The sequence below is a fragment of the Octopus bimaculoides genome, chromosome 23, assembly GCF_001194135.2.
Source record: "Octopus bimaculoides isolate UCB-OBI-ISO-001 chromosome 23, ASM119413v2, whole genome shotgun sequence".
NCBI classification, from domain to species: domain Eukaryota; kingdom Metazoa; phylum Mollusca; class Cephalopoda; order Octopoda; family Octopodidae; genus Octopus; species Octopus bimaculoides.
Genome location: NC_069003.1, coordinates 22,451,463 through 22,462,135, shown reverse-complemented (window position 1 = coordinate 22,462,135; position 10,673 = coordinate 22,451,463). Strand labels below are relative to the sequence as shown.

Below are 10,673 nucleotides of genomic sequence, written 5' to 3'. Positions count from 1 at the left end.
AAAAAATAAAAAAACCAACAGCAAATGGGGTGGTCACATATGGAACAGCTTTTATCACAAGGACTGGTCTGGTGTTAAACAACGGCAACATCAATGCCATCTTACCTGCTGCTACCATTACTACTGCTGCTACTCAAGCTATCATCACTGTCACTGCTGCTGCTACTACTACTGTTACTACTGCTACTTTCACTGCTGCTGCTGCTACTACTGCTGCTGCCACTGCTGCTGCTGCCGCTGCTACTACTGCTGCTACTCTGATTCTTCTTTTTCTTCTTGCTGCTGATGTTGTTGCTGACAGTGACCAATTTGTTGTTGTTGTTGTGGCTGCTGCTGCTGGTTTTGCTGTTTGCTCCTGCACTGTCCTTGGCAACAGGCCGTTTCTTGGTGAGAACCTTCTTTTTCTTCACCGTTGTCTCTGCTTTGTCGGCAGGGGTGCTGTCTGAGCTGCCACTGCTGCTGTCGGAACTGTTGCCACTGCTGTCCGAAGAACTGTCTGAGCTGTCGCTGCTGCTGTCCGATGAGCTGTCTTCAGTGCCAGATGCTGGAGAGTTCATGCTAGGCTCCTGCTGCTTTTGCTGCAGAGCTACCTTTGCCATATTCTTCAGGTGTTCCCGAAGGTCATCACTGAAAAATAAATAATAATAATAATAATAATACAGCAGATGACAACGTTTCCCTAAAAGAAATGGAGAAACTTTCAAAATACAAAAACCTGGAAATAGAGGTAACTCAAATGTGGAATCTAAAAACAGAAACAATTCCTATCATAGTAGGTGCCTTAGGTATAATTAAAAAACATTCAGACAAATACATAACAAAAACAGCAGGACTTACAAGTATATATAACATACAGAAAATTGCACTACTGGGCACTGCACACATCCTACGCAAAACACTTTCAATACAGTAACCATAAGAGCATCACAGCAAACCACAGCACGTACCCAAGGCACACAGAGCTGCGCTCGGTAGTGAAGTGAAAGCACGTTATAAAAATAAAACTACTGAATAATAATGTTTTGTCTTGGGAGGATCATAACACCAGTAATAATAATCCTTTCTACTATAGGCACAAGGCCTGAGATTTGGGGGATGGTACAAGTCAATTATGTCAACCCTAGTGTTTCACTGTTACTTAATTTATCGACTCCGAAGGGATGAAAGGTAAAGCTGACCTTGGTGGAATTTGAACTCACAACATAAAGACAGATGTAATGCCACTAAGCATTTTACCTGACAAGCTAATGATTTCACATTTTGGCACAAGGCCAACACACTTGGGAAAGTGGGGTTAAGCTAATTATATTAACAGCAATGTCTCACTGGTACTTATTTTCTTAATCCCGAAAAGGATGAAACACAAGGTCAACTTTGGTGGAATTTGAACTCAGAACATGAACACAGACAAAATGCCATTAAGCATTTTGCCTGGCATGCTAACGATTCTGCCAGCTCACCGCTTTAATAATAATAAGAATCCTTTTTACTAAAGGCACAAGGCCTGAAATTTTGGGGGAGAAGTTAAGTCAACGACACCAATCCCCCAGTACTCAACTGGTACTTATTTTATTGATCCCAAAATGCATGATATGCACTGGTTCAATATCACTTCTTTCGTGTTAATCAACTCGTTAAATATCTAACCAACTAACAAATTGATCTTTTGTTTAATGTGATGGTTAAACAATCAACCAGTTGTTTATTAGTCAAAGTTCTTCCGTTGCTATTTGCAACCTCTTCATCGACATGCTCGCTTTCTTCAAAGTCTGCCCTGAATCTCAACACATGAATTCACATCAAGAATCTTGCAAACCAAATACAAAAGGGAATAATAATAGTAATAATGATTATAATAATAATAATAATAATAATAATGATGATGATAATAATAATTTCCTCATTGGATAAAGAAACATTAAAGAAAAAAAGAAACATATATGCAACGATGGGAAAAAAAAAATGGATGTACAACAGACTAACAAATAAAAATCCACAAAGTGGATAAACTTCTTGTGTCATTAATTAAAATCAATTATCAAAGATTAAATATCTTCTTCTTGTTGCACAATAAATTTAATATTTAGAAATACTTACGTCAAACCACCAAGACCAATGGTTGTAAAGAAATTAATAGCAAATCGCGTATTCTTAAGAACATCTCTTGGCATTATTCCTTCAAAATAGGGCTGTAACGTTCTGAAAGAGGAGAAAAAGAGAAAGGAGATATTTGTAGACATCAAAATCTGGCTAAAAAAAAAAAAAGAGAGAGAGATGGATTGTACTGCTTTGTTTAACAGAACATATACTGTTGTTGTTGGATGTCAGTTTAGTTTTGATCCAGAAGATATGAAAAAAGGCCAACTGCAATCAACTTGTTTACTTTTCTTATTTTAGTTGTGTATCTTGGATTACATAACTAAACGTCTTTCCTTTTCAGATGATATGGTGTGAATTGAGTGTATGATTTAGCTGCTATTTTAGCAAGAGGAGCCAGCATGCAGAGCCTTGTTTGTTGGTTTGTTATGATACTAATGAACAGTAAAGGAAGGAGATCAAAAGCAGGTAGTAAGACATAAATGTCAGAACAAGAAACAATGGTTCACAACTCATAACCTACCCACAACTTTGTGTTGTGTGTCGACAGAGAGTTTCTGACTAAACAATATCCAGAGCAAGAATTGAAACCAGCACACCAAGCTAACAAAACATTCATTAACTAGCCTTTTCACTATCCTTTCCCTTTATTACCTTTGACACAGGAAATCACTGTATAGTAATGGACTGATGGTTAGGGGAGTAGTTACAGAGATATACAATCTACAAATAGGAGAGCATTTTGTTACATTATATTAAACTTCAAGCAAAATCTTTAATTAAAAGAAAAATTTACTCACGGATCTTTAAATCTGTAATTCAATTTCGGCAAACCCATATATTCTGAAAGCTCTTGGAATAGGATTTTGAGGAATATTCTGCTGGCAGATGATGTGTCTTCTTTACTTAGTTTGATACAAGACATTACCTAAAATGAGGAATAAAACAGCATGCTTTATTATTATTATTATTTAAACCCAGGCCAGCAAGAGATCTGGCCACTACTTTAGACTGCACAGAGAGCCTGTCATACCATTATTATTATTACTGACAGTAGTGTTTCGAGTTCAATCACTACCAGAGACAATTTTGGTAGTGCTATATTTAGACTGATTCATGTTATGAAATTCAATAAAATTAGGAATTAAAAGAGGGATAATTAATTTGATCAGACTATCTCAAAATGTGTAACCATGTGCTTCACTTAGAAAATATTATTATTATTATTATTATTTTATTGCACAATAACTATGATAGCATAAGTATATTCTTCTATGGGGGGCTTTGTCAGTTGGCAGTAGCTGCAGCCCAGCGGGGGGTACCACCTTCAAGGGTTTGTTTAGCCCAGTGGTTCTTAACCTTTCTTCTTTGTAGAGCCCTACCCCACCCCTTAAGTAATTCTTATGCCTAGCACACACTTATGTGGCTAGTGAGGTATCATGACTAAACTAATTTATAATGGGTGATAATTTATAAATTTTACTCTAAAAATGGATTGTATAAGCTTTTAACAAAGAAATGATAAAAAGATTAATAAAGACACAAGTTGTAAATTTACTTTATACTTTGCAAGTTAATGAATTCTGTCTGCCTGACGAGATCTCATTTCATTTTAATAATCATTACTAGTTTTATCACATATAATTACTGCTATAGGTAAAATCTAATATGTTAATTATGTAACCTCACTGTCCCCTAATTCTTGGGGGAAGTATTGCTGATGTTGGGAACTTCTGGTTTAACTCTTTTAAACAGCCCCCAAAACTTATTTCTGTCTGATATTCATTTTATCAATTAGCTAAGTTACCCTTTTGATAAAACACCAATTATTTTGACTGGTGGTGGTGATGTATCACTAACTGACACACAAACACATAGAGTGTACTCCTGTATACCACATACCAGTCACAAAGTAACTGATGAACTTGTTGAGGCTGTCATAGAAAACAACTTGCTCTTGAATGAGCAGTGAGATGAAACCCACAACCACATGGTTGCAAAGTAAACTGCTTAACCATTCAGTCATGCTTGAATCTAAGGACACCCACACATCTTGGAAGCAATCATTTTCAAAAGCAGGTGTTCACTTTAAGTAGTTGGCCAGGTAAAATGTGCAAAAACGGAGAATATACCAACAGGCTATAACAAGATTTAGAATTCTCAGCTTTTGTGTTGTGTAGCCAACATTATATTATTACAGCAGCAATATCAAATGAAGTAATATTGTAGAAAATAATTAATAGCGACAGTATTAATACATAAAAATTAATAATTAGCACCACTTAAAAGTCAATGTTCTGTTAGAACACAAAATACTGCAGCAGTTACCATGAGAGAAATTCTCATATTGGCTTTTGGTGCATAAACACACTTGTTTATATCACTAACGAGCAGATAAAATCATCCACCACCACCAGTGCTGAGATCACCAGATCACATGATTTCAGCTTTCCATGGCCTTATCAATGGTGGATGCTCAGATGCTAGAGATAGCAGTAATGTGTTTCCACTGGCAATATATAGAATCACAGTGCCAGAACAGGAGTTAGTGGCATGAATAATCAGTGGGCTTATTAATAAAATAATTAAGACAGAAGCAGTATTAATACTAAAAGGTAATATATTGTATGGAAGGAGGACAGGAAAAATTGATGTGAAGTAAAAGACTATATGCTGAGTGAATTTTGGATGATTGGGAAAGGAGAAGAAATGGTGTGTGTGAGAGAGAGAGAGAGAGAGAGAGAGAGAGAGAGAGAGAGAGAGAGAGAGAGAGAGAGAGAGAGAGAGAGAGAGAGAGGGAGATTCGGTGGATGTTCAGATAGAACCCAGAATACTATGGTAGTTACCAGGGGAGAGACTCTTCTATTGGTTTTTGGTGCATAATATAAATGCACTCTTGTTTATTTATATCGCTAGCAAAGGACCACTTTTAAGTGGGGCTAAATATTACCTTGAAGTAATATTCAGTTGTAAAACAACAATGTCACTAGTCAGGTGTGAATCTGAATTCTAATTAGCAATTACAGAACCACAAACGCCTCCAGGCAAGTGGATTGAAAACACAGAATACAACACTCAGTATTTAGATTAAGAAAACAAACTAAACCAGAACCAACAATAATTTCAAACTGAATATTGCATCACACTTGCAGAGTGAGGATGGCCATATCGTCACGGAGCTTTAATTTGAAGAAGAAGAAAAATAAAGCTTCAACAGATATATTGTTGATCACAGGTCAATAAATATTATTGATCATAGATCAATACATATTGTAGGTCACAGGTCAACATTTAAAATGATGATCACAGATCTAGTTTACCCAACTCAAGACCTTACATTCACACACACACACACAGACACATACGCATAAAGTTCCATTTTCCTTTTAAACTATCACTACCAACAATTTTCCCAAACATACACACCTGCAATACACATAATTCAAGAGCTACGTTGTTTCTTCAGGTGCATACTTATCCCCTGTTGCTATGGTAACTGTACTTACCTGCCAAGAAATTGCATCAGTGTGCAGTAAGTGAGCAAAAAACTTTGCAACGTTTCTAAATTTGTCGGGGTCTAAACGGTGAATGGTTTCGTATTGTTGTTTGAAGATTTGTTGGAATGGGTCAACATATTTTTTATCAACCATACAGAATCTCTGAAAATGAAAGAGTAAAATAGAGAAATATGCAACAAGTCTGGTTGAATTGTGAAGAAAAGACACAGTTTCATAGTATGGAAAGGGGGCAGGAAAAATTGATGTGAAGTGAAAGACTATATGCTGAGTGTGAGAGTTTCAGCTGTCTGAGTTTGTAGACTGTTGTAATACTTATGTGTGAGAGAGAACAAAACGACACTGCATGATGATAAAGGTACAGGAGCTAGAATAAATCAGAGCTATACAAATCAAATAATATTGTATGATAGGCAGTGTAGTGGTCTGGTGTGACTGAAGAGGTTTTAAAATGTCTGTCAGAGAGGCAGTGTCATGACAGTGACGATAAATCATCAATCTCTTCAATCACAGTCAGTTACCTTCATTGCCATATGTCACCTATCACAGATGCAATGTTGTATGTCAAAGAAGGCAGAAAAGTTGTTGTGTTGGCGAGACTGTAATGTGTATGATATGTGAGTGAAAGTGACGGTTGAACACCTGAAATGTCTGGAAAGAACACATGTTAGTAATATGCAGGTGTTTGACAGAGAACATTGAAGATCAGATGATGATAATTAGATAAATACTTCATAAAGAGAATCACCAGTTCTTTGCAAGTCTCACAATTCACGTTATCATAGAAGGTGCTAAAGATTACCCCTCAACATTACGCAGGGTAGCTATGTAAAGTCACTTCGGTGACCGTCTAAGTTATGCGCACAGAAAACATTGAACACAGCACCATAAGCTAACAAAGCATTTATCCATTAGTGTAGCATTCTCAACAAAAATTAACCCTTTAGCATTCAGATTACTCAGCCAAATGTAATGCTTATGTATTCACATTATTTCATATTTATCACGCTTTGAGATTTTGATGAGGTGATTATTTATTTATTTGTAAAATGACACTGTAGGGTAGGTGTGAGAGGTCACATCTGACCAATTTGAAGATAAAACAGGTAGAATATTTGGGCTGGATATGACTGGTGTAAATGCCAAAGGATTAATACTCCATGCATACCATCATACTAGTTTGTAGCTAACTGATTGATCCAACTAGTGTATTGGCAATGGACGTAGCACTTTCCACTTGCAAGTGATGCACACACTTAGACAGCTGAAACTTTCATATTTGGTGAAATAAATAATTAAAAAGAGAACATTGCGATATCATCACCAACATTTAATGTCTGTTTTCCATGCAGGTATGGGTTGGATGGCATGACAGAAACTGGTATGGCCAGGGTCTGCACCAGATTCCAAAGTCTGTTTTGGCTTGGTTTCTACAGCTGGATGCCCTTCCTAGTGCCAACTATCTTTACAGAGTGTACTGAATGCTTTTTTACATGGCATCATCATCAGTGCTGTTTACATGGCACCAGAACTCACACCAATCCTTTTTATGCGGTACCTTGGTTTTAGGATCTCAATTCTGTTGTAGTGGGTCTTCTTGAGTAGAGGTTTCAAAAATACAAAAGACATTGATTTAGATGGGAATTTAAATTAGAAGTAACTAGACATAGTCCGTCTTACAATACCTGTGCCAGTAATCCAAAGAATTTCTGATACGTTCTCTCTTGGGCACAACAATCAAGAATCATGTTACACAGCTCAATCTGAAAGAAGGAAAGCAATTTAAAAATAAATGAAAGAATTTACTTACATTATTCTATTATGACTTTGAAAAAGTTGGGCATTAACATGAAGTTAAGACAGGCCTTTTCTTTTTACAGTAGATGCACTTTCTATTAATAAACACTCAACTGTAAACTAGATCCAGTTGTTGGCCAAACTGAGACCCAACACAATTACCAGTAGTAGTAGGATGACCACATAGTTAACAGTATGGTCATACAACCACGTTACCAAAATAAAACAGTAGTCAGTGATCATAACCCTTTCTCTTGTAATTGTTAAATCCAGTACCTTAACTGACCTTACATGTATTCTATTACAATAATTTCTTCAGTCACTGGATTGTGGACATGCTGTGACACCCAGATACCATAAAGTATTTTTGCCTGATGTCATTCTGGATCTGTTACCCTTGGCAATACACACACACACACACTCTCTCTCACTCACTCACAACAGGCTTCTACTTAGCTTTTGCTAACCAAATCCCACCCACAAAGTGTTGGATGTCACAAAGCAATGGAAGAGGACAGTTGTCCAAAGAGCAATGCAGTGAGATTGAACCAGGGTCAAGACCATGCATTTGTGAGGCAAACTTAATAGCTATATATACCACATCTTTACTTGTCTGTTTTGTTTTTCTTTCTTAACAAATTAAAATTTGATTTACATGATAACATGGAAAGTGTAGTGACGGACAAGACTAAAGTATGACATGTGGGTGATGCTAGATCTTTTAAAGGTATTTAAATGACTACATGTGTACTACATGTCTGTTCAACTATAGCTAAGGTTATAAACAACAACAACAGCAGCAGTGATGATGACAACAACAAAAACAATATACCTCTTGTCCTGGTTTGAGATCCATTTTAAGTAATTTGTGAGCACATTCTTCAAAGTCAACACTCGACTGGATAGTAAGATATATAGTACAACGTAGAGCTACTAAATTAGTCTCGGTTTTATCAATTATCTGTTCAGTATGTTCTGGAATAATAAGAGAATACATTTTAAGAAAATTTAATCTATATTTTTAAAATAAAGACCAGAGGTAAAGTAACACCAACTAGTTATTCACACAACTACATTGACCATTGACAATTATGGAAATATTCTCTCATAGAAAAGCAAAATCAATTCTCCACGGGCCAATCTTTCTTATATACATAGTCATACCAAAGCAAAATATATTTCATATATCTTTTATCTTTAATTCGTTTCAGCCATTGGGCTGTGGACATGCTGGGGGCATTGCCTTGAAAAACTTTTAATCAAATGAATTGACCCCAGTACTTTTTCTTTCTTTTTTTTAAAGCCTGGTACTTATTCTATTGGACCCTTCTGCCAAACTGTTAAGTTATGGGGATGTAAACAAACCAACACCAAATGTCAAATGGTGATGGAGGACAAAGACAGAAACAAAGACACACACACACGTGCACATACATACATAGATACAATGAACTTCTTTCTGTCTACCGAGTCCACTTGCAAGGCTTTGGTCAGCCCAAGTTTATAGTAGAAAACGCTTGCCCCAGGTGACCCGCAGTAGGACTGAACCTGGAACCATGTGGTTGAGAAGCAAGCTTCTTATCAATTCAGGACATGTTTAATCTATTTATCCTTTTTTTTTTAAATTTCCTTCTCACCATTTCCCCCCACTCTCGCCCACATTTTAATCACCATTTTTGCGTAATTTAACACAACTTATTTACCCAACAAATTTAAACCAAGTCTTTTACAACCCTAACCCAACCATACTTGATTTTTCTATAAGAAAACATTTGCTCAATCATGTAGATCTCTTGGTCCAGTGTTTATAACAGATTTTCTATCACCTTAAAAAAAAAAAAAAAAAAATCAAGAAAAAAAAATTTTTCACCATCAGCTTCACTATGCATAGCTTTTACTGAGGAGGAATCAGACAGGGAGCCAACAAAACCCTGTTTCAATCTAATTACTTCATCATTAATCTTCCTCTAATTAATGTGCTCTGAAGCACAGGATGATGCTTTATTATGTTTGTCTTTATCAATCATTATCATCATTTAATGTCTTATTTTCCATGCTAGCATGGGTTGGACGGCTTGACAGGAACTGGTAAGGCCAGAGGTAGCACCAGGTTCCATAGGCTGTTTTGGCTTGGTTGCTATGGTTGGATGCCCTTCCTAATGCCAACCACTCCACAGTGTACTGGGTGCTTTTTACATGGCACCATCACCAGTAATTTTTACATGGAACCTGCACTCACACCAATGCTTTTTATGTAGCACCTTGATTTTAGGGCCTCAGTTCTGTTGTGGCGGGCAGCTCTTCTCAAGTACAGCAATGTACCACATATCTCGATCCTCTGTCATCTCCTTCCTAAGGTTCAGCATTTTGAAATCAACCTTCAATATTTCGTCCCATGTCTTCCTGGGTCTCCTTCTTCCACAACTTCCCACCACTTTAAGTGCTCAATACTTCTTTATGCAAGTACTTCACACCAATTCTGTACTCATATCTCCCTATCTTTCTCCCATCTAAATTCAACTGGCTCTTTACTTAAATTCTCTGCATTAGACTAAATGTGGAACAAACAAGGGACAATGAAGGATATACATTGAAGAATGTAGCCCTAAAATTGTTACAGTTTAACCAGAAACAGAAGTTCAGTTCCAATGACCTTTGTAGAGACTTAGGAGAAGAAACCACAATTCATAGGTTCAAGATATCAACTAGACATTATGCTGTAATGTTTGTAACAGAGTTGACACTTCGACAGCATTTAAGGGGTAAGTGAAATGGTGGTGTTAAACTGGGAAAGGCATTATTTCTAAAAAAGGTCAGGATTGTTATGGTTGGAATACCCTTTAATTAGAAGTCTACTTGACCAGAGATGACCCAGGACTTTACAACAACAAAATGTCCTCTCACACACAAAGTAAGTGATAATGAATAGAAAACACACGCACACACACACACACACAGTGTTCGAGCTAAATTTGACAGTTTGCATAAAAAGAAAACATAATATCCTATCCAAAAATAAAAGTATTTTAAAAAATCAAAAAATATCAACTAGATTATGGTTGGAAGATAACAGTTTACTCAAACTAGCAGCCCTCAGATTCCACTTGGCCCCAAGATGACTCTGGAACCCAGCACCTGCATTCCTCACTGTGTCTGTGGAAAGATCTTTGTCACCAGCTCAGCTTTGGTATTCCAGACAGAGCAGTTAGTGTCTTTCTTAATTGCACCCAACACATAATAATCCATGAGGTTACAATTGGGGGG

General features: G+C 36.7%; 1 protein-coding gene across 1 annotated transcript in view; it reads right to left on the bottom strand.

Annotated features, from left to right (window-relative positions):
* LOC106876965 (pre-mRNA-splicing factor CWC22 homolog) overlaps positions 1–10,673 on the bottom strand; it is a 49,997-nt gene that overhangs the window by 6,387 nt on the left and 32,937 nt on the right. The window contains exons 11-16 of the mRNA XM_052976066.1: positions 8,242–8,384; positions 7,298–7,375; positions 5,604–5,756; positions 2,898–3,025; positions 2,098–2,199; positions 106–627 (exon numbers count right to left, since the gene is read on the bottom strand). Of these exons, the coding sequence (XP_052832026.1) occupies positions 106–627; positions 2,098–2,199; positions 2,898–3,025; positions 5,604–5,756; positions 7,298–7,375; positions 8,242–8,384 (1,126 nt within the window). The remainder of the gene's footprint in view (positions 1–105; positions 628–2,097; positions 2,200–2,897; positions 3,026–5,603; positions 5,757–7,297; positions 7,376–8,241; positions 8,385–10,673) is intronic.